The 23758-nt window shown below is 48.1% G+C and overlaps 1 protein-coding gene across 8 annotated transcripts; it reads left to right on the top strand.

Moving 5' to 3' along the window:
• The first annotated feature begins 1900 nt into the window (after positions 1-1900).
• fbxw9 (F-box and WD repeat domain containing 9) lies at positions 1901-23506 on the top strand. Of its 8 annotated transcripts, none has more exons than XM_059639929.1 (12): positions 3115-3422; positions 3546-3605; positions 4245-4728; positions 4923-5062; positions 6606-6734; positions 7465-7577; positions 10364-10455; positions 11597-11745; positions 18113-18226; positions 19987-20076; positions 20664-20729; positions 21880-23506. In XM_059639929.1, exons 3-12 carry the CDS (start codon positions 4278-4280, stop codon positions 21952-21954), a joined length of 1419 nt encoding a protein of 472 aa, XP_059495912.1. In that variant the 5' UTR covers positions 3115-3422; positions 3546-3605; positions 4245-4277; the 3' UTR covers positions 21955-23506. The 8 variants fall into 8 exon arrangements, with proteins under 8 accessions (XP_059495913.1, XP_059495914.1, XP_059495916.1 ...); XM_059639927.1 differs by having other exon boundaries at positions 3546-3756; XM_059639930.1 differs by lacking the exons at positions 3115-3422; positions 3546-3605 and adding an exon at positions 1901-1957.
• The last annotated feature ends 252 nt before the right edge of the window (positions 23507-23758 follow it).

The raw sequence follows: 23758 nt of genomic DNA, 5'->3' as shown, positions 1-23758 counted from the left end.
GCATTTTTAGTCTTTCAGATATGTTCGAATTGTGAAATGAAGTTTAGCAGAACTTGAGAGGTACATAATGCATGGTCAATTGGTCTATAATTAGAAATGTATTCTATGCAGGAAATTGTATTGAGTTGCATTGTTTGACACTTCCTTATTTTAGGATGGAAGTTAAAGTATTGGTTTTGTAGTGGAGTTGGAATCTAGGCTTTGCTGTGACTTGATTTGGCAATAATGCTGCAAGACTAGACATAAATTTGTCACTGAGACACATTTTGAGCTGTCAGCATAACATTTATAGAATCCCCAGTGTGTGGAAACCAGCCCATTCACCCCAACAAGACCATACACCACCTGAAGAATATCTCACTCAGTCCTGTCCCTGCATTCATTTGAATAAATTTTTTAAAGCTTTTAGGTAGCTTAATGTTGACCACTTATTCTTTTCGTGCTTCTGAAGAGTGGTCCTATTACACACAAAATACTAATCAACTCCTTATTGCTATGACTCCTGCTCAGCAGCTATTCTGTTCTCCCTCATTCCCTTTCAGGCTCTTACTTGCTTATTACTATTGTTGTTACTAGAATGCAGGACCTTTGGTAATAGTTGCTGCTTAGAGTGCAATAGTTTGTGATTCTAGATCAACAACTGCACTTATTTCCAAATGAGGTTTTTGTAATTTTTTTTAGTGATTTACAGCTTCAACATGACTATCTCAACTATCTTCTCTGGTATGTGGCACAGCACGGAGCTCTCAGTGCCTGTGATGTGCTGTTGTTCAGGATTTGTGACACAGCACTTCCAGTAAAATTAGCAAAGTAGACCAAGAGCTGGTAACCTAAGCAATCAGCTGTGGTGACTGGAGAGAGGGGTTTTAATTTATGAGATAATAGGAACTGCAGATGCTGGAGAATCCGAGGTAACAAGATGTGTGCTCCTGCTCCACAGGCCAAGCAGCGTCTTAGGAGCAGGAAAACTGACGTTTCAGACCTGGACCCTCCGTTAGCTTTCCTGCTCCTAAAAGGCTGCTGTGTTTATCTAGCTCCACAGCTTGTTAGTGGCTTTTAATTTATATTGCCTGAGGTGAGTTTGCTTGTTAAGGCTACCGTTGTTGCAAGGGTAGATAACCATCATTGTATCAGTGATAATGGGAACTGCAGATGCTGGAGAATCCAAGATAACAAAGTGTGAAGCTGGATGAACACAGCAGGCCCAGCAGCATCTCAGGAGCTCCTGCTGTGTTCATCCAGCCTCACATTTTATTCTTAGATAACCACCATCTTGTGTTTAACTATTTTGAAAAAGTTTAGATAACGGTTTAAGGCCTTTTTCCCCACCCCCACCCAGTTGGCTTCAATGAAAAGGCGCTAAAGAAATGAAGGCCAGTGCTTCTCCTTTATTCCAGGGGCCAGCATCAGATCCGTTTTCCCGAGTTGTGACTCGGGAATGTTGCTGCTGCTGCTTTGGTGTTGTACAGTTCTATCCCAGTACTAGAGAAAGCTGCTACCGGCGGGGTGGGTGGCGATGGAGGGGAATCATGGTGGGGGGGGGGGGGGGGGGTGCGACGACCTGGGGTATTGCTAACACCATCTCCCCAGGCGGCCCCTCGTGCACAGCAAGATTCCACAAAGGGCCCTCTATTAGCTAACACCGGACTTCCGGGTCCTGCGGGTGCGTCACGCCCAATAAGGGCCAGGCCTTCGATGAGCAGGCGCGTGGGTATGATGCCCTGCCCGATGCCGCTGGGCCTACTGTGTTCATCTGCACCTTGTTATCTCCGGTACCCCTGTCCCAATCAGGAGGCAGGTGGTGCAGCGCCCCGCCCAATGAGGGCTGGTCCTCCAATCAAATGCATAACCGCGGGTCATCCATATGACGTTTTAGGCCCGTGCCCCGCACGTCATGTGACCTAGATCTGTGACGTACTTCGGCCGCGCCGCCGGCGGAGGGAATGCGGAAGCTGAGGTAGCGGAAAACGCCCGGCCTCAGCCGCGCTGCGGGCCCGGCCTAACAGTACAGGCCGCAACCGAGGGGTGGGGATGAACGGGAGTGGGTGGGGTCTGGGTAGGAGGAGGGGTCAGCGGGTGTGGTCTGCGGGTCAGAATGGAGGTGGGGTTTGTGTCAGAAGTCAGGAAGGTGATGGTCACTGAGTGAAGGGGGTTCCTGTTCCTGAGAGTAGGGGGTGGAGGGTGGGGGCGTGCGGGCGGGGAGGCCCTAATCCTTGGGGCTGGGGGAGGCCCGCCCTAATCCTGAGGGCTGGGGGAGAGGGTGCGCCCCGATCCTGAGGGCTGGGGTGGGGGGTGGGCGCCCCGATCCTGAGGGGTGGGGGGTGGGCGCCCCGATCCTGAGGGGTGGGGGGTGGGCGCCCCGATCCTGAGGGCTGCGGTGGGGGGCGCCCCGATCCTGAGGGCTGCGGTGGGGGGCGCCCCGATCCTGAGGGCTGCGGTGGGGGGCGCCCCGATCCTGAGGGCTGCGGTGGGGGGCGCCCCGATCCTGAGGGCTGCGGTGGGGGGCGCCCCGATCCTGAGGGCTGCGGTGGGGCGCCCCGATCCTGAGGGCTGCGGTGGCGGGGGGGGGGGCGCCCCGATCCTGAGGGCTGCGGTGGGGCGCCCCGATCCTGAGGGCTGCGGTGGCGGGGGGGGGGCGCCCCGATCCTGAGGGCTGCGGTGGGGGGCGCCCCGATCCTGAGGGCTGCGGTGGGGGGGGGGGGCGCCCCGATCCTGAGGGCTGGGGGGGGGGGGGGGGGCGCCCCGATCCTGAGGGGTGGGGGGGTGGGCGGTGGGCGCCCCGATCCTGAGGGCTGCGGTGGGGCGCCCCGATCCTGAGGGCTGCGGTGGGGGGGGGGGGGCGCCCCGATCCTGAGGGCTGCGGTGGGGGGGGGGGGCGCCCCGATCCTGAGGGCTGCGGTGGGGGGGGGGGGCGCCCCGATCCTGAGGGCTGCGGTGGGGGGGGGGCGCCCCGATCCTGAGGGCTGCAGTGGGGGGGGGGCGCCCCGATCCTGAGGGCTGCAGTGGGGGGGGGGCGCCCCGATCCTGAGGGCTGCAGTGGGGGGGGGCGCCCCGATCCTGAGGGCTGCAGTGGGGGGGGGCGCCCTGATCCTGAGGGCTGGGGGGGTGCTGGGGTCTGCTATTCCTGAGGTCAGGATTTTGTGGGGTGGCTAGGCGGGCTGTTCCTGAAGGCTGGAGGGTAGGGATTTGCCAGTTGGTCTGAGGTTGGGAACTGATTTAGACTGGAATGAGTTTTTCCTCAAGTTGCTTATGACTTGTAGAGGTCACTGTCCTGTTTTGACTCCGAAATGAGCCCAGTCTCCTCTCCCCAAACCCTGCAAATTTTTCCCCTTCAGTGTTTTTCTGGTTCCCTTTGAAAGTTCCAACAATATTTGCTTTCATAGCACCTTCAGGCAGTGTTCCAGATCACAATACCCCACTGTGTCAGTTATTTTCTTCATTGCTGTCCTAATTATTATATCATTTAGTTTAAATCCATGCCAATCACATACTCTGGATTTACTCTATCTTTACTCATTCATAATACCAAACATCTCTCCCCTTAGAGCAGCGAAGGCGCTGATGTTTAAAAATTGAAGACTCACCCAGTCTCCTCTGATCAATGGGTTTGTAGGAAGTTCCATTAGACATATTTTGTACATTGAGTGAAAGATTGTGTGAGGATATCTGTTTGCTTTTTAAAATGTGGGTGAAATGCTTTTAGCCCAGGAGCCTGAGACAGGATCTGTGAAAAAATCCTCGCTTTGTGTAAGCCAGGTATTTCTCATTGTTGAGGACAAACTGTCAAGTTAATGTCAAATCTGGCAAGTTAATGAAATGCAATGTGCCACTAAGAGACATTGAAAAAGTGTTTCAATACTATCTCAGAAAATAGCGCAATAAGGAGCCACTCAACGCCCTGCTTCTGCTCTGCCAATCAATATGATCATCTCTATGGCCTCAGCTCCACTCTCCTGTTTGCTCCTGATACCTATTTGACTTCTTTGACAATCATAAACCTGTTTTTATTCAAATCAGTTGAATGGGAAAGGCTTGATTGCCTGTAGAATGCCAAAGAATAACAATTGTCTGAGAAAAGAAGCTGCTCCTTGTTGCTGAGTTCATTTGAATTGTTTTGTTTCTGTGTCCCCTAGTTGCGCATTCCCCGAGAGGGCGAAACATCCTTCTACCAGTCTGAGTTACTTTAACCTGTGGCTCGTTTCCAGGATTCACTGAGTGAATTTACATTCAGTTTGTTTTTGCAGCTTGTATTCCACTGAGACTGGAGCAGTGAAGAAATGATGATGAGTGAGTCCTGTGACAGCCTGAGCACGCAGTCTCATCACCTCCCTGAGGGAGAGTCTGACCTAGAGCGGGAGGATGAGCTGGAGCTCCAGGCCCAGGAGTACGTGGACCGCGTGCGGAACCCTGAAATGTCTGGCCCTCGACCCCAAAGCTGCCCCCCAGAGCCAAGCAGTGAAAGCCAACTTCGTGTCAGCAAGTCAAGTGCTTCAGACCTGAGTGTGAAACTGCGTTCCAGCCAGGTGCTGGCTGGAGACACTGGCCAGTCAGGTCTGCTGTCCCTCCCCTGGGAGCTGGTGCTGGAGATCTGCTCATACCTGGATGCCAGGTTTGTGCTCGGAGTGTTGCCATTGGTTTGTCGAGCGTTCCAGTGTGTCCTGACTGATGAGGTGACTTGGAGAATCCGGGCCCAGAAGATCCTGGGGCTGAGCTACCCAGTGTTGGAAGGTTTGTGTCACTGTTCGTCTGTCTTTGTCTCTGTCTCCATTGGAGACATGACTGCGGTGGGGCAATTTCAGACAGAGAGGGTGGGACTAAGGTGTGTTGAGATAAGTGAGTGGGTGGTTGAGTTTAAGGCTGGAGCTGTGGCTTGGATTTTGAGTCAGACCTGTCTCATTCTAATTCAGTTGCTCTTTTCATAGGAAAGGAATTTGATTGGCCATCAGCATGTATTGAGCTTGAGGAGCATCTGTCTCATTGGTCCACCAGTAACCCAAAGGTTCAACATTTCTCACTGAGCGATGGACATTTTGCCTCTGTCGACTCTGTCTTGTTGATTCAGGTGACTTTGTAGTCAGTGATCCTGCCGAACCTACTTCTGAAATGGTGTTGCTGGGCAGAGCCTTTGTGTCTGCCTGCCTTCCCACCTGCCTGTCTGCCTGCCTTCCGGCCTGTCTGTCTGCCTCCCCGCCTTTCTGTCTGTCTGCCTTCCCGCCTGTCTGTCTGCCTGCCTTCCGGCCTGTCTGTCTGCCTCCCCGCCTTTCTGTCTGCCTGCCTTCCCACCTGCCTGTCTGCCTGCCCTCCGGCCTCTCTGCCTGTCTGTCTGCCTCCCCGCCTTTCTGTCTGTCTGCCTTCCCGCCTGTCTGTCTGCCTTCCCGCCTGTCTGTCTGCCTTCCCGCCTGTCTGTCTGCCTGCCTGCCCACCCGCCTGTCTGCCCACCCACCCGCCTGTCTGCCCACCCGCCTGTCTGCCCACCCGCCTTTCCACCTGTCTGTCCGCCTGCGCCTCCCCGACTCTGTCCACCTGTGCCTGCGCTTCTGAGTCTGCATCAGTATGACTACCACTAAAAGTGTACTAATCCCAAATTTCCTGCTCATGTCCCATATCCTTGAATGTCATATTATTTTAATTACTCCCCCAAATATTTTTTAAAAATTGTAAGATTTCCAGCCTACACTACCTTCCCCGGCAGTGCATTCCCAATTCCCAACACCCGCTGAGTGAAAAAGTTTCTTTTCCCCAATTCCCTCTGAATCTCCTGCTCTTTACCCTAAAACTATGTTCTGTCATGATTGACCCCTCAAACAAGGGCAACAGCTGCTCCCTATTCATCCTGTCCATACCCTTCATTATCTTATACACCCCAATCATGTTCCAAACCCCCACCTCAGTCTTCTCTGCTCTAAAGAAAACAACCCAAGCCTATCTAACATCTCTTTATAGTTCAGTTTCTCCATCCCAGCCAACGTCCTGGTGAACTCGTCCATACACCCTCCTGTGCAATTACATCTTGCCTGTAGTGAGGTGACCAGACTGCACACAGTATTCCAACTGTGGCCTGACCAATGCTCTGTACAACTGCAACGTTACCTCCTTGCTCTTATACTCTGTGCCACGACTTGATGAAAACATGTGTCCCATGTGCCTTCTTAACGATCTCATTCATGTGCTCTGCCAACCTCAGGGATTGGTGAATAATTACCCCAAGATCCTTCTGTTCCTCAGAGCTACCAAGTGTCCTGTATTCATGAGATACTCCCTCGTCTTGTTTCTTCTTCCAAAGTGCATCACCTCACACTTCTCAGGGTTAAATACTATCTGCTACTGTGTCTGCCCATCCTACCAACCTCTCCCCATCTTCCCGTAATCTACAACCATCTTCTTCAGTATTAACTATTCTACCAATGTTGGTGTCATCTGCAAACCTGCTTAATATTTATGTGTATGACAAACAATAAGGGTGCCAGTACTAATCCTCATGCTGTCAAGGTGTGTAATCCTAATGCATGGTGTCCTGGGACACGTGATCCTGATGAGTGTGATCACAGGCAGAGTAACTGCTGATTGTTGAGATTGTAACAGTTTTGTTATTTCCTGTCCTGCAGAATGCTTCGCTATGTGTTTCGGGATCCAGGGATCGGAATGTGAATATCTGGGACCTGAGACGTTTAGGGCAGGATGGGGAGAAGGTTCTGGTGAAAACTCTCGGAGACCAGCCACGGGGGACTCACAGGGTGAGGAGAGAGGTGTCAACTCCCGGTCTTTCTGTAACACAGGTTTTCAGCGACATGAGTCAATGGTGCGCAGGTTGTCAGCTATTTGTAAGCATGTCTCTGACAGTTAACTTTATAAATCATTGTGCATGTTTGGCCTGTTCCACGCTCTGTCCATTCGCACAGGCTGCAGATGGAACCGCTGAGGCGGTGGCAGCACTGGGCAAGTTCATCTGAACAACAGGCCTGCAGCTAGTGAGGGAAACCTTTTCAAAAGCTGGTATTACCCCTGCCCCCTCAGCTGGAACATTCTGGTCCTGGCCAATAACTATTCTCCAAGCTCATTGTCTGTCTGTCTGATTGATTGTCACATGTACCAAACTACAGTGAAAAGCTTTGTTTATGAGCGTTACAGGCGGGTCCCAGCAAGCAAAGGATGTACAGATCAAACAGACTTAGAGGCGTGCAAGTTACCTTGCAGGTTACATTATTTGAGGCTAGAGTCCAATTAACAGTCTGATAATTGTCTGATCTGGTCAATACTCCTGTTTTATGGGATCTTTGTATGTAAAAATTGGCTACCACTGTTCTTATATTTACAGTAGTGACTGCAGTTCAGGACTCCCTCCACTGTAAAGCTCTTAGGGACATTCTGAGCTCATGAAGGATACTGTGGGAATGCATGTACTAGATTCTGTTGTGAATTTCTCTGCCTGTTGTTTACCACTGTGACTGTCTGCTCTTGTTACAGGGTTGGGTTTGGGCTCTTGCAGCACAGGACCATATGCTGTGCTCTGGATCGTGGGACAGTAGTGTCAAGCTCTGGGACATGGCTTCAGAGGGGGCAGGAGTGCGAGAGATCAGGTAATGTCTGTGCCTCAGTCAGTTTCCAGTGGTGTGAGTTTCTGAGGCAGCAGGTGCAGTGTGAGGATTGACGTAGGCATACTCTGGTGATGTTGTTTGCCTGTGAGGGTAACAGAGGGGACTTGTCCTTCGTGCTGTTTCCTTTGCCTGTTCTCTGAGGGCAGCTGAGGTTCCCAACAGGCACAGCTCAGATAAAGTTCTTCCATTGAAAGGCCAAGAGGCTGACGCCAGCCTGTCAGTCAGGCTCTCTGCTGCCTCATCCTTCACAGGAAGCTGGCCCTGTCTCCCTCCCTGACCTCTGTTACAACTCGGTCACGATCCAATGGGGGAACTGAAACTATTCCTTTGATTTGTCATTTTATCCTGCAAGGGCTGCTGGAAGTAGATTTTTTCACAAAGTTAAATTCTCCCACTTGGTTTGTGAGCAGGCAGTTTGCTGAGATCAGATAGGAGAAGGAGTAGGTTATTCGGCCCTTCTGCTGGATGATGGGGTGGCCTCGAAAGGCCTGCTCCTATTGCTTTGTTCCTTACGTTATATTCGGTCCTTTGTGTGATAAAGACCAAAATTCGGTTTACCATCTCAGTGACTTGTTGCCCCAGGCTACTCAGCTCCCTGTATAGCTCAGAGTTCAGCAACCCCCTTCCTTTTGTATAACATGCTGTTTCTCTCTTCTTCCTGTCAAAATGGGCAACGTCATCTGTTCTCACATTGTACACCATCTGTCAATCTGTTTATATCTCTTTACAAACTCTTTGTTTCTTCTCTATAACTTACTTTCCTGCCTGACTTGAATCACCTCTAATTTGGTGACTCTGTTCGATGGCCCTACCTCCGGGTCACATTGTGAATAGTTAAGGCCCCAGTACAGTGACACTCGACTGGTTAGAGTTTACCAGCCAATTATTCAACTAAACTCTTGGTTTCCTATCAGTTTATCAAAGTTGTATCATGTTTATAAATCACCTCCTACACCGTGAGCTCTTCTCGTTTGCAGCAATTTTTAAATGACACTGTTGAATGTTTTTGGGAAGTCAAAATAAACCAATACCCATTGAGTATTGCGGAATATTTTACGGTCTACTTACATGTTATTTATTATTTCTCATATTCCAATTTCTCCCTTTTTTATTAAAATCCAAAAGAACTGCGGATGCTGTAAATCAGGAACAATAACAAAGTTGCTGGAAAAGCTCAGCAGGTCTGATAACTGACTTTCTCTTCACAGATGCTAACGTTTCGGGTCCAGTGACCCTTCCTCAGAACTTTTTAATTATTCTCTTAGTCATTTTTTGTTGGTTTGTAACATTTTGAACAATCCTTTACCAACCACTAGGTTTTGCAGCATTGTGCTTGTGATCTTTAAATGTGACACCATGGATGGTTCACGCTTCTCAAAGCGGTGTTCTTTCTGAATGGAATATATTTTTGTTGAGCTATAAAATATTTCCTTCAATGTTTGACACTGCTTCTCTACTGTCTTAGCTTTTAACCTGTTTCCTTAGACCACTTTAACAAACTCCATCTTCATACCTTCATAGAACAGCACAGCAAAGGAACAGGCTTTTTGGCCCACCATATCTGTGCTGACTATGATACCATTCTAAACTAATTCTATCTATGTGCACATAGTCTGTAACCTTCTATTTGTTACTCGTATGTGCTTCTGTCTAAATATCTCTTAAATGTTGTTATTGCATCTGTTCTGTCATCTCCCTCAACAGCATGTGCCAGGCACCTAATACCCTCTGTGTAAAAATCTTACCCCCTCTCACCTTAAACCCATTCTGCCTGCTTTTTGACATTTCCACCCTGGGAGAAAGACTTCAACTATCCACTCTTTCCTGCCTCTCCCAGTTTAATATATTTCGACCAGATCGTCCCTCAGCCTCCGATGCTCTCTCAAAAACAATCCAGAGTTGTTCAATCTCTCCTTATAGCTAGTACACACCAATCCAGGCCACATCCAGATAAAGCTCTTCTGGACGTAAATATTTTCGTTTAAGTTTGATGCTTGTTTTAAACTCACATTTCTCACCCTCAAGTGTGTAATTTATTGAGTTATGATCACTTTTCCTGTGACATTATTAATTAATCTTGTGGCATTACAAATTGCTAAGTCCAAAAAAAAGCTTGTTCTTTGATTGGTTCCCAAATGTATTATTCTAAGAAACTCCTGAATACTTCCTGTGAGCTTCTCCTCCAAGGTATCTTTGTCAGCTTGATTTGTTCTAGAGTGTAGTCACTGTTTCAGTAGTTGGGGCTATAAGCTACGCTGATCTTTAACTACTTTCCTGTGATGTTTCTCATCTGCACCAAACTGATTTTACATTTTAATTCTTGAAAACAAGATCATTTGTCTCTGCTGTACTAGTTTTCATTCATGTTTATCTGGGCCCCCCACCTCCCAGTTGTTTCTGGTTGTCTTTCCAAAATGTCAGATTCCACCAGATGTTTCACGTGGGTTGCTATGTGCCCTCAGCTCCTGTAGAGTAGGAAACCGAGACCTGAGGAACCCCCTCCACCCTGAGACACAGCTCTGCACCACCACCATCATCCCCACTGTCCCCACCCTCTCCTGGCTTCACAGTGTCTCTATCAAGGCATCTTTGGGATGCCATGCTATGGTGCCTTCAAGCCAGAGCTGGAAGCTTGTCTCTGTGGATGTGCAGTGAGTGGGTAGAGGGCTGCTATCTGTCAGTGGGCAGGGGAGGGCTGTGATTTCGTGTTATACGCGGGGAGGTGATCATGCAACCCAGTTACGCGGACTGATGTTTTGTTTCTGCAGGGGGAAAGCAGCTGTGCTGTGCCTGGTTTACCAGCCTGATGTACTGGTCACTGGATCATACGACAAGACTGTAACCTTGTATGACCCAAGAGGTTAGCCCAGCGATTCGAGCACTTTTTGTTTAGAACATACAGCATAGGAAAAGGCCCTTTGGCTCACAGTGTTGTGCTGAACATGACATCAAATGAAACTAATCCCTTCTGCCTGCCCTTGGTTCATATCCCTCCAACCCTTGCATATTCATGTGCCTGTCTAAAAACCCCGTAAATGCCCGTATTGTGCCTGCCTCCGCCACTACCCCTGGCAGCACATTCTAGACTCTGACCACTCTGTTAAAATACTTGCCCCTCACATGTCCTTTTGAACTGACCCCCTCTTAAATACATGCCCCCCCCGCCCCCCACAGTATTAAACATTTCAATGCTGGGAGAAAGATTCTGACCATCAAACCTGTGTATGCATTTCGTAACTTTTTAGACTTCTGTCAAATCTTCCCTCAGACTCTGCACTCCAGAGAAAACCGCCCAAGTTTTTCTAGTCTCTCCTTATAACTCATACCCTCTAATCCAGGCAGCATCCTAGTTTACCTCTTCTGCACCCTCTCCAAAGCCTCCACATCCTTCCTGTAATGTGGTGACCGGAACTGAATGCAATATTCAGTGTGGCCTGACCAAAGTCTTGTAAAACTGCAGCATGACATCCTGACTCTTGTACTCAATTCCTTGACCAATAAAGGTAAGCAATCCTTACCACCCTATTTACCACCCTATTTACTTGCATGGCTACTTTCAGCGAGCAATGGGCTTGAATCCCAAGATCCTACTGCACATGAATGCTGTTCAGATTCCTGCCATTAACTGTGTACTTTCCCTTAACATTTGATCTCCCAAAGTGCAGCACTTCACACTTTGTCGTGGGGCTCTTCCGGTTCGTGCTGTATGTGATTGGTGGGGGACTGATTATCTGAACAGGGATCAGCACCTTCAGGAGAGGAGCATCTGTACTATTTCTATTCCTGATACTATTTCTGCCTGTTGGAGCTTTAGCCTTTTAACCTTCCATACGCTGTGGTACAATAACTGGGGCTCAAATTTTTCCTGTCTCTCCGTACTTGGCTTTGCCTCTCAGAGGGAGAGAGAGTCTAATGGTCATTGTGAACTGTGGGTTGAGGTTGGTTTCTGTGTTTTGTTTAATTCCGTGTCTGACTGTGTACCTCTCCTGTGTCCCCTGCAGCCGGTTACCCAGTGTTGGCCAGTCGCAAGCTACACTCCAGCGCTGTGCTCTGTCTCGCTGCCAATGACCACTTTGTCCTTTCAGGCAGTGAGGATCGGACATTAGTTGTGGTTGATCGACGAACCAATCATATTCTCCAAAAGCTACAGGTACATCAATTCAGACAGAGTTTAATCACAGAAACAGCACTAACCCTGTCCCAGAGAGTTTAATCACTGCAGTGACACTGACCCTGTCCCAGAGAGTTTAATCACAGAAACAGCACTGACCCTGTCCCAGAGAGTTTAATCACAGCAGTGACACTGACCCTGTCCCAGAGAGTTTAATCACAGAAACAGCACTGACCCTGTCCCAGAGAGTTTAATCACTGCGGTGACACTGACCCTGTACGGAGAGTTTAATCACAGAAACAGCACTGACCCTGTCCCAGAGAGTTTAATCACTGCAGTGACACTGACCCTGTCCCAGAGAGTTTAATCACAGCAGTGACACTGACCCTGTCCCGGAGAGTTTAATCACTGCAGTGACACTGACCCTGTCCCAGAGAGTTTAATCACAGAAACAGCACTGACCCTGTCCCAGAGAGTTTAATCACAGCAGTGACACTGACCCTGTCCCAGAGAGTTTAATCACAGAAACAGCACTGACCATGTCCCAGAGAGTTTAATCACTGCAGTGACACTGACCCTGTCCCAGAGAGTTTAATCACAGAAACAGCACTGACCATGTCCCAGAAAGTTTAATCACAGCAGTGACACTGACCCTATCCCGGAGGGTTTAATCATAGCAGTGACACTGACCCTGTCCTGGAGAGTTTAATCACAGAAGTGACACTGACCCTGTCCCAGAGCGTTTAATCACAGCAGTGACACTGACCCTGTCCCGGAGAGTTTAATCACAGCAGTGACACTGACCCTGTCCCGGAAAGTTTAATCACAGCAGTGACACTGACCCTGTCCTGGAGAGTTTAATCACAGCAGTGACACTGACCCTGTCCCAGAGAGTTTAATCACTGCGGTGACACTGACCCTGTCCCAGAGAGTTTAATCACAGCAACAGCACTGACCCTGTCCCAGAGAGTTTAATGACTGCAGTGACACTGACCCTGTCCCAGAGAGTTTAATCACAGAAACAGCACTGACCCTGTCCCAGAGAGTTTAATGACTGCAGTGACACTGACCCTGTCCCAGAGAGTTTAATCACAGAAACAGCACTGACCCTGTCCCAGAGAGTTTAATCACTGCAGTGACACTGACCCTGTCCCGGACAGTTTAATCACAGCAGTGACACTGACCCTGTCCCGGAGAGTTTAATCACTGCAGTGACACTGACCCTGTCCCAGAGAGTTTAATCACTGCAGTGACACTGACTCTGTCCCAGAGAGATTAATCACAGAAACAGCACTGACCATGCCCCAGAAAGTTTAATCACAGCAGTGACACTGACCCTATCCCAGAGAGTTTAATCATAGCAGTGACACTGACCCTGTCCTGGAGAGTTTAATCACAGAAGTGACACTGACCCTGTCCCAGAGCGTTTAATCACAGCAGTGACACTGACCCTGTCCCGGAGAGTTTAATCACAGCAGTGACACTGACCCTGTCCCGGAAAGTTTAATCACAGCAGTGACACTGACCCTGTCCCAGAGAGTTTAATCACTGCGGTGACACTGACCCTGTCCCAGAGAGTTTAATCACAGAAACAGCACTGACCCTGTCCCAGAGAGTTTAATCACAGCAACAGCAATGACCCTGTCCCAGAGAGTTTAATTACTGCAGTGACACTGACCCTGTCCCAGAGAGTTTAATCACAGAAACAGCACTGACCCTGTCCCAGAGATTTTAATCACAGAAACAGCACTGACCCTGTCCCAGAGAGTTTAATCACAGAAACAGCACTGACCCTGTCCCAGAGAGTTTAATCACAGCAGTGACACTGACCCTGTCCCAGAGAGTTTAATCACAGAAACAGCACTGACCCTGTCCCAGAGAGTTTAATGACTGCAGTGACACTGACCCTGTCCCAGAGAGTTTAATCACAGAAACAGCACTGACCCTGTCCCAGAGAGTTTAATCACAGCAGTGACACTGACCCTGTCCCAGAGAGTTTAATCACAGAAACAGCACTGACCCTGTCCCAGAGAGTTTAATCACAGAAACAGCACTGACCCTGTCCCAGAGCGTTTAATCACTGCAGTGACACTGACCCTGTCCCAGAGAGTTTAATCACAGAAACAGCACTGACCCTGTCCCCAAGAGTTTAATCACTGCAGTGACACTGACCCTGTCCCTGAGAGTTTAATCACAGCAACAGCACTGACCCTGTCCCAGAGAGTTTAATCACTGCAGTGACACTGACCCTGTCCCAGAGAGTTTAATCACAGAAACAGCACTGACCCTGTCCCAGAGGGTTTAATCACAGAAACAGCACTGACCCTGTCCCAGAGGGTTTAATCACAGAAACAGCACTGACCCTGTCCCAGAGGGTTTAATCACAGAAACAGCACTGACCCTGTCCCAGAGGGTTTAATCACAGAAATAGCACTGACCCTGTCCCAGAGAGTTTAACCACAGCCACAGCACTGACCCTGTCCCAGAGAGTTTAATCACAGCAGTGACACTGACCCTGTCCCAGCGAGTTTAATCACAGAAACAGCACTGACTCTGTCCCAGAGAGTTTAATCACTGCAGTGACACTGACCCTGTCCCAGAGAGTTTAACCACAGCAACAGCACTGACCCTGTCCCAGAGAGTTTAATGACTGCAGTGACACTGACCCTGTCCCAGACAGTTTAACCACAGCAACAGCACTGACCCTGTCCCAGAGAGTTTAATGACTGCAGTGACACTGACCCTGTCCCAGAGAGTTTAATCACAGAAACAGCACTGACCCTGTCCCAGAGAGTTTAATCACTGCAGTGACACTGACCCTGTCCCAGAGAGTTTAACCACAGCAACAGCACTGACCCTGTCCCAGAGAGTTTAATGACTGCAGTGACACTGACCCTGTCCCAGAGGGTTTAATCACAGAAACAGCACTGACCCTGTCCCAGAGAGTTTAACCACAGCAACAGCACTGACCCTGTCCCAGAGAGTTTAATGACTGCAGTGACACTGACCCTGTCCCAGAGGGTTTAATCACAGAAACAGCACTGACCCTGTCCCAGAGAGTTTAATGACTGCAGTGACACTGACCCTGTCCCAGAGAGTTTAATCACAGAAACAGCACTGACCCTGTCCCAGAGAGTTTAATCACAGCAGTGACACTGACCCTGTCCCAGAAAGTTTAACCACAGAAACAGCACTGACCCTGTCCCAGAGGGTTTAATCACAGCAACAGCACTGACCCTGTCCCAGAGAGTTTAATCACTGCAGTGACACTGACCCTGTCCCAGAGAGTTTAATCACAGAAACAGCACTGACCCTGTCCCAGAGAGTTTAATCACTGCAGTGACACTGACCCTGTCCCTGAGAGTTTAATCACAGAAACAGCACTGACCCTGTCCCAGAGAGTTTAATCACTGCAGTGACACTGACCCTGTCCCAGAGAGTTTAACCACAGAAACAGCACTGACCCTGTCCCAGAGAGTTTAATCACAGAAACAGCACTGACCCTGTCCCAGAGAGTTTAATCACTGCAGTGACATTGCATCTCTCACGATTCAAGTCCCACCAATAACTGAACACTCTTTCTTCCAAATGTTTCATTCTCTGTGTCAGTCTGTTTCTTTCCTCGCTGTTTCTCTCTTTGTCTGAACATAGCAAGGGGAGGGTACGATGTCACCTTTGCTTGGGTGGTTTTAAAAAGATCTGATAGATTGTAGGTAGTGGTTTGTTTTGAAAGATATACTCCGTGGTTCAATGGACATGTACATTACTTCAAGACAAAGGGAAAGGTGGCTCTGCCATGGTTCATGTTCAGGTTCGACATTGCTCCATGTCAAAGCAAATGGCCTGTTCAAATACCTGTGCTGATAGAAGGCCTCTAGAGACAACCCAGAGATCTACTTGCTGATCCTGGGTATGGAGGAGACGATGAATGGATTGGACCTGTGCTCAATGGAGTTCAGACAACTGATAGGTGACCATATTGAACTATGTAAATGATAATTTATATGTTTGATATGGGAGCTGGGCAGGATTGATTTCGAGGTTGTTAGCCCTTGTTGCGAAGGGTATCGTCCCTGAGTAAGAGGTTGCCCAGTTTAAACACAGAAGAGGAGGAATGCTTTTGTTCTGAGTGTAGTGGATCTTTGAAATCATTTACCACAGACGGCTGTTGAGACTGGGCTGTTAAGAATACTCACGGCTAAGATAGACAAACGAAGGGGTTACAGACACGAGACAGGAAAGTGGAGCTGAGGATGGTCAGCTCACTGAATGGCAAGGCAGAGTGGATGGGCTGAATGGTTTCCTTTTCTGAGCAATTCTTAAATGTGCTCAGGCCAGAGGAGTTGGTTTAATGTAGGATCCAACAAATGAAGAAACGAGAAGACAATCTGAAAGTAAGCACAACAGTGGGCTGTAGAAGCTTCCATCTACAGACAGGTTACAGAATAAGGCCATTCATTGTGTGCATGGGCTGAAGAAAGTAACCGTCCATTCAGATGGCACTTTCCAGGCTCTGGTCACATGGACTGATGGGTTACACTGCCCCAGGGTGCAGCTCCAGGTTCCTTCTCACTGAGTTGAAGGTTTCCATTGTGAACACTGCACTGGGCCACGAGCAACAGACTTGCACAACCCTCTGGGGCGAGGGAGCGAAAATGTCTAATCCCTTTGCCCCTCTTCATTGGGAATATAGCTGTTCACTGTGCATTCTGCTAAGTCAATCCGCAGCCTCCCCTGTTCTGAGGAAAATGGGCCTCACCTCCCTGCCAACCTTCAATCGGATCTACAAGCTTCCATTGATGTCTAAAAGGAAGGAAAAAGATTTTCAGGGGATTTGACAGGGTCCAACACACCAGTTTGGTAAATAAAATTAGAGCACACAAGGATATGGGGTATTTTGAAAAAAAAGTTCATGGGAAGTGCGTGTCATAGTCGGGGCCAGTATTTGTTTTCCATCCCTGGTTACGCCCTTGAGGGTGCTGGTGAGCTGCCTTCCTGGAATGCTGTGCTCAATGTGCTTTTGGCTGACCTACAATGCTATTAGGGAGGGAGTTCCAGATTTTGACTCTGCGACCATGGAGGAATGGCGAAATATTTCCAAGTCGGGATGGTGAGTGGCTTGGAGGGGAACTTGTGGATGGTGTCCCCATTCAGATACTAATATTCTACTGAAGCTTGACAATTGGTTAATGATAGAAAGCAGAGAGTTCTCGGGATAGCGCACTGTTACTCGTGGGGTTCCACCAGGAACAGCGACTGTTCACACTGTATATCAATTATTCGGATGTGGGGACTATTGTAATATTTCCAAGTTTGCCAATAAAGCGCAAGAAGGTTACATAAGGACTTGAGCAGCTTAATTGAATGGGTTAGAACATGCCAATGCAGTATACTGTGAATAAATGTGAAGTTATTCAGTTTGGTAGCATGATCAGAAAGGTGGAATATTTTTACATGGTGAGAGGTTGGGAAGTTCAGGTGCTCCAGAAAGATCTGGGAGGCTGTGTTCACAAGTCACTCTGACCCAGCATGTAGATGCAATAAACAATGAGGAAAGCAAACGGGATTCTGGCTTTCATTTCAAAGGGAATTGAGATAGAATCTTGCTGCAAGTGTATAGCACCTTGGTGACCCATCACCTGAAGCATTTGAGTGCAGTTTTGGCCACCTGGTCCACCTGGTGAAGGTTTGCCAAATGAAGCACACAGTGACAGGATTGCTCTTGAGGGAAGATTGAGGAGACAGTGTATGCGTTCCTGAGAGTTTCAAATATCCAGAGGTGATCACATTGAAACCCATAGTATTCTTGCAGGCCGTGACGGAGTGAATGGAGATAGGATATTCCCCGTGGCTGGAGAATCCTGGGATATCATCTCAGGATCAATGCAGAAATGGCCATTAACACTAAGATGAGCAGGAAGCTATTCATTCAGGAGACGGTGAACCTTTAAACTTTTGTTCCCCAAATGCCTATGGAAGCTCCATCATTGAATAGATTCAAGACAGTAACCATTAGATTCCTGATGAATAAGAGCATTAAGTGATATTGAGATAGGGTGGGCAAGCGGCAAGACGAGATGGTCATCCATAAACTAAAATGGGTGGCACATCTGAATGACCTATTCCTGTTTTTGTGTTCATTATTATGAACCTGGCCTATTCCCTGTCATGTTTTCTCTGCACCTTGCCCCCTCCTCCACTCCCCTTTCGCTCTCTCCCTCGCGCGCTGCCTCCCTCGCGCTACCTCTCACTCTGCTCCTTTCCACTGTCTCTCACTCTCAGATGCACACAGTTTGTCTGTCTGTCTCTCTGTTTGTCTCTTTTTCATTGTCAATGTGTGTCTGTCCATCTCACTGTTTTTCTCTCTCACTCACACACTGTCTCACTGTTTGTCTCTCTCCCTCAGTTGGATTCCTATCTGTTGACCATGTCGTATGCTCACGGCCAGCTGTGGGCTGGGGACAAGTGGGGACTGGTCCATGTCTTTGACCAACAGGGTGGCTGTTTCCAGCACGTCAAGGTAAGACCATATACCCTGGGTCAGGTGAGGGGGTGTGGGGTGTTGGGGAATGGTGCACATGGGTATTGATGGGCTAAGCCAGGGCATTGATGCTGTGTGGCTCAGAGATATGGGGCATCTAACAGGAACCTTGCAATCTGCTGTTGCTATGACTCAATTTGCTCAGGGTACCAATGATCAAATCCCACTATTCCAGACCCAATTAAACACCAAGCCGATCAGTTTGCCTGACTGCTATTCAGGACAAAACTAATTCACACCAGGTTTTGTCATACACAGGAAAATAGCTGTGTAAGATAGAAACATATCTATTTTTTAACAGATGGCAGAGACAAAACAAAATCATGATTTCATTACTATGCAATTTAAATTTTACTCCATCAAAATATCAAGCATACATGCATTCATTCAGAAGACATCTCTCACAAATATTATGGCTGGAAAAATATAGTCAGTGAAAACAGTTTGTAGATCGGAAGAGTCCAGATCACAAGGTAGTGAGGTGTCCTGTGCAGCTTCTTTTGCTTCTAGTTGTGGTGACAAGCTGTTATCTACAGAGTGATGGTCACTCTTTATTTCAATACCTGATAAGATGAACCAAAACCTTCCCTTGGATTAGAATTTCTTAGAATAAAACTCTCCCTCTACACTGATAAGTACAGAGACAAAAATGCTTGGTGTTTCCGTGGATAGAAAAAATGGGAAGGCAGTTCAGTGAGTCCATGTTCACAGGACTTGCTGAGATAGTTTTTGTTTTGCTGATCTGAGCACTGCTTCTTGGTCGGTCTTCCGGGGATCCGGTCACTACTTGCATGAGGTGTAGGGTGACACTTTCACACTGACTCTTACAGCATCTGATGAGAGGACAGAGACTGGCTGGCTTCAGGATGAGATGCTTTTTACAGCAGAAATCAACAGCTCCCACTGATTTCCAAACATGCACACCCTCAAAGTGTTCATCTTGCTGGGAGCCAATTACCTAGCTGTTAGCAGGCAGAAGTCTTTTGTCCTGGATAACAGGTCCCTAGTCCATACAGCAATCAGCTACTCATTGCCAGCCACAGCTTGCTCTGGATGCACCCCTTGGCTCCAGCTCATCTGCAAACTAGAGGCTTCCACTACTCTGGAACATAAGGTACTGGAGCAGTATTAGGCCATTTGGCCCACAGAGTCTACAGTGCAATTCAATCGCCGATAATACTTTTCTCAACCTCAAAGTGTACAATCTCACACTTTCCCAGATTGTGCTCCATCTGCCACTTCTTTGCCCACTGTCCCAGCCTGTCCAAGTCCTCTGTAGCCTCCTCAATACTACCCCGTCCCTCCACCTAGCTTTGTGTCACCTGCAAACATAGCAACAATGCCCTCAGTTCCTTCATCCAGATCATTAAAGTATAATATGATGAGTTGTGGGCCCAGCACTGACCACTGTTGAACTCTATTAGTGTGCCACCCTGACAGTGACCTTTATCCCCATTCCCTGCCTTCTGCCAGTCAGCCAATCTTCTATCCACACCAGTCCCTTGCCCCTAACAGCATGAGCTCTTATTGAACAGCCTCTTGTGTGGCACCTTGTCAAAGTTCAATTGGAAATACTGGTTGAACAGCAGCTGTGTAAATAGTGCTTAAAATGAGGGTCCCAGAGCAGGTGCAGCAATCCTTTCCCCATTTCATACCACCATCAAAAATACAGAAATATCAAAAGATACAGTCTTTCCATCTTGCTGTCACACTGGCTATTTCTTTGATTTCTCCCTCAGTGTTTTAATGTTGGCCACCGCTCACAGCTTACAGGAATCAAACAGTCCCTCGGGACCTTGTACACTTCGTCAACAGATAAAAGTATCAAGGTAAGCTTTGGGGGTTGATGCACGTCTGATCCTTGGCACTGACATGTTTTGTAGTGCTCACAGGCTTCCTCAATGTTCCCACGTTGTATCCTCTGTCCTCTGCCTGCAGGAGGCTGGTGGCTCAGGGAGTGCACTGGCTCCAATAGGGGTAAATGCTCAGGACTGCAGTCACTGGTCTGATCCATGTCGATTGAGACTGATTTGCAGTTTCACTGCCTTTAGTTGTTGTGGTCCCATGTCATGTTTACCAGGTGACGATGAACCCTTTGACCTCCCAGCATCCAGCGGGTTTGCAGGAGTGAATCACGGTTTCTTGTCCCCTTTCTGTCATCCTCTGTTCACTCCTAAGTGGATTCACTCCCCCCTGACTACAGTTTCCCCTTAATCTGAATCACTTTATCATTTTAACTCCTCCCAGCCGGTCACTGTCTGTACCCCTGCCATTGACAATCCGTGCAAACTGTTTTAATCCTGTGGGAGCTGGCACACAGCTCTGGAGTGTAGGGAGTTAATGGTTGGTTCAGCGAACAGTTTTGTGTTAATCAGGAACGGTTTACTTATACACTCTCTGTCCGGTCTGTCTCTAGGTGCATGTGCCTACAGAGCCTCCACACACAGTTTGCACTTTACCACACGTTGATGTAGTGAATGGGGTGAGTATATTAATAGACTTTGTCTTTGGGCAGTGATGTGGGTTTGGAGTTGCTATTTCCGTCAGTGATTGCTCTTTGTTGGAGCTATAACCCTTGTGATCCTGGGATAGGTTTGTGGGTGCAGCTATACAAATGGCCCAGAGACCCCTGAGCCCTGCAGACTGTGCCAGAATTCAAGGAGCGGTTTGTCTTGGGCTGAGCTGCATAGTCAGTCAGCTCTCACTGTGCTCATTGTGATGGGATTAACTGCTGCAGAACCTTGGTGAGTCCTCACCTGGAGAAATATGTCGACTTTCAGTTCCTTTGTGTAAAGAAGGTATATACTTTCCAGAGACGGATTGCAGCAGATGTTCTCCAGATTAAAACAAAACAAACAAAATAAAAAACTGCGGAGGCTGGAAGTCTGAAATAAATACTGAGAATGCTGGAGAAACTCAGCAGGTCTGGCAGCATCTGTGGAGAGAGAAACAGGTTCTGAGGAAGATTAACACCTTCCTGTTTTGGGGCCACAGACTAATCTGGAGTTGAAGGATTGTTTCTTATGGAGAGATTTTTGAGAAAACCAGGTTTGTATAGAGTTTCAAAGAGTGAGAGGTGATCTCAGTGAAGCTTAGCACCGTTCTTACAGGCTGGATGCCGATAGGATGCCTCCCCTGATTGGATCCAGCAGAGCCAGGAGGTAAAATCTCAGGATTTTATAGGCCATTAAAGAGTGAGATGAGGAATTAACTCGCTCAGAGGGTGGTCACTCTTTGTAAATCTCTACTCCAGAAGCTGTGGGTGCTCAATCCTTGAGCACGTTCAAGGCAGAAATCAGTGGGTTTTTGTAAAATAATGGCATTAGGCCATATGGAGAACTGATGATATAGAATGATGAAGCTAACCTAATGGGCTAAATGGCCCACCCCTTTTTCCGATGTTACATAGAAAGACTGACCACAAAAGTGTGGCACCAATAAGCACCAAATGCCCTAAGCATGGAGTCTTTACCCTGAGGAGGTTCTCACTCTGGGGAGTCTGTGCCCCTTGGATCCCCTGCCTCCAAGGTAAGGGTAGAGGGAGCTTCTGCTGGAGTCGGTGAGGGTAGAGCTCTGTGTTTGTGGGAATGTTGGAAAGCACTGGGGTAATGGTGACCCTGATGTCTTTTCAGATCAGTGTGGAGGGAGACGTGTTGGCAGCTGCTTCGGGATCAATGACTGTGGAAATCTGGAGGAGGACAAAGTGACGAAGAGACTGGTTCGAGCATGGAGAGTGGTTCAGGCTCTTGAGAGGCTCTTCAGTTGTTGGACAGTCTTACCTTTACCAGGGGCTGCAGGCAGGCAGCTGGGGTGGGTTTGGTGGGTGGGGTTCCCTCTTAACCATGACTGCTCATGTCATGTGACTGAAAATTCCACTCACCACCCCTACCCAAAATGTCCTAATGCATTAAATTCCTATTGAACAAGACACTTTATATATTAATATTATTCCTGTCGCCACTTGCATCTCGTGTTTCTGTGTGACACTGGAAGGTGCTGTTAGTGTAGAAATGTGAGGTCCTGACCACCGCCACACCCCGCAACCATGGTCAGTGAATGGGGCCACAGTTAGACCCGAGTCTCTGTCTCGGAGTGAGTTTCTGGAAAGCTCTGGTCATTTACCCCTTTCTAAGCCAGTGCACCAGATTACAATGTGTCTGTGGAATAGATCCTGCTTTGTGAACAAGAATAGAACACATTTGAAGGGGTTAATGCCAGCAATCAGGCTGGTGTCCTGAATGGTCAGTGCCGCTCGCTGAGACCTGTAAGGAGCACTAACCTTGCAGCACTGACTGTATGTCTGACTGGTGTTTGAGCTGTGCACTGCTGAGTGGTAATCTCCCAATGTCATGGCAACCACATCCTGTAAACCCCCACCCCCCAAACTGGTCTGATCCCTGTGATGGGGTTTGTTCCATAGGCAGCCTCTGCCCTGTAAGTAGGTAGTAACAGCAAGAGCTTCAGATATGGCAGCTTCACCATCCGTCTGATTCCTCAGGCTGGTGTTACCGCCCAAGTCGGAAGGTAATGTCCCGCTCTCTGGTTAGGGAGTGCTGCACTGGCTCAGCTACCATTTATTTGAGACATCAAACAGTGAGCCTGGGTTTCCTCGCGAGTGGATGTAGACAGTCCTGCAAGGCACTACATTCCAAAGGAGGGCAGGGGAGTTAAATAATGACTTTTTAAACAGTTGTTAATTATACTTGATACGAAAACATGCACACATCCTGACCAATGTATATCCCTGAAGTAACATCACGAAAACAGATTCTCTGGTGATTTACCTCATTGTTGTTTGTGGAATCTTGCTGTTCAAATTGGCTGCTGCATTTCCAGAATTATAATAGTGTGTGCATTTGGAAATTACTTAGAGCTTGTCAAAGTTTTATGATTGGAAATGGAAGTCTTGTTCTTGTAATATTTGTTTAATTTGCTAAGGGACTGACCTGGAGAATTCCTTTGCTGCTACAGTGACATTGACTAACTAGCTTTAATGGTGTGCTTCTGGAATAACAATACAATTTAAATGAAGAAAGAACCTCTCTAACATCTCTGGGACTGGCTTGTTTCCTCTCTGAATGTGCTGTGTCATGTTATAAATGAAGGAACGGAGAAGCATTTGCTTAAAGGCCCAGACAGCCAGTGCACACTCATTCCACCGAGCAGCAGCTCAACAAAACAGCAACAATGCACAAATGGTGGAAAATAACTTGAACATGGGAGAATATTTATTAATAAAAATAAAAGATTTAAACAGCCTTTGAGGTGCATCATATTGTGTTCATATGGCAGAAAGGCCACAAATTCCCACCTGCATCTGAAGCTCAGGAATTCAAGTTTCTTTCCAGAAACTTCAACACAAAATCTAGGCAAACAGTCCCATGTGAAATAACGTGAGTGCGCCATGTTGTTGGAGGGTCAATGCCAAGGGAGTGCTGCACTGTCGGAGGATCAGTGCCAGGGGAGTGCCACATTGTTGGTGGATTGGCGCTGAGGGATTGCCACATTGTT

The sequence above is a fragment of the Stegostoma tigrinum genome, chromosome 35 (genome assembly GCF_030684315.1).
Source record: "Stegostoma tigrinum isolate sSteTig4 chromosome 35, sSteTig4.hap1, whole genome shotgun sequence".
Classification (NCBI taxonomy): domain Eukaryota; kingdom Metazoa; phylum Chordata; class Chondrichthyes; order Orectolobiformes; family Stegostomatidae; genus Stegostoma; species Stegostoma tigrinum.
The sequence above is the reverse complement of the archived record's forward strand: the minus strand, read 5'-3'. Positions and strand labels throughout refer to the sequence as shown.

What these genes read in the sequence shown, in the direction of transcription:
- fbxw9 (XM_059639930.1), top strand. Translation starts at nt 4,278, where the DNA reads ATGATGATGAGTGAGTCCTGTGACAGCCTGAGCACGCAGTCTCATCAC. An exon ending in GAGCTACCCAGTGTTGGAAG is followed by an intron (nt 4,729 to 4,922) that starts GTTTGTGTCACT and finishes CTCTTTTCATAG; the next exon opens with GAAAGGAATTTGATTGGCCA. An exon ending in ATATTCTCCAAAAGCTACAG is followed by an intron (nt 11,746 to 18,112) that starts GTACATCAATTC and finishes TCTCTCCCTCAG; the next exon opens with TTGGATTCCTATCTGTTGAC.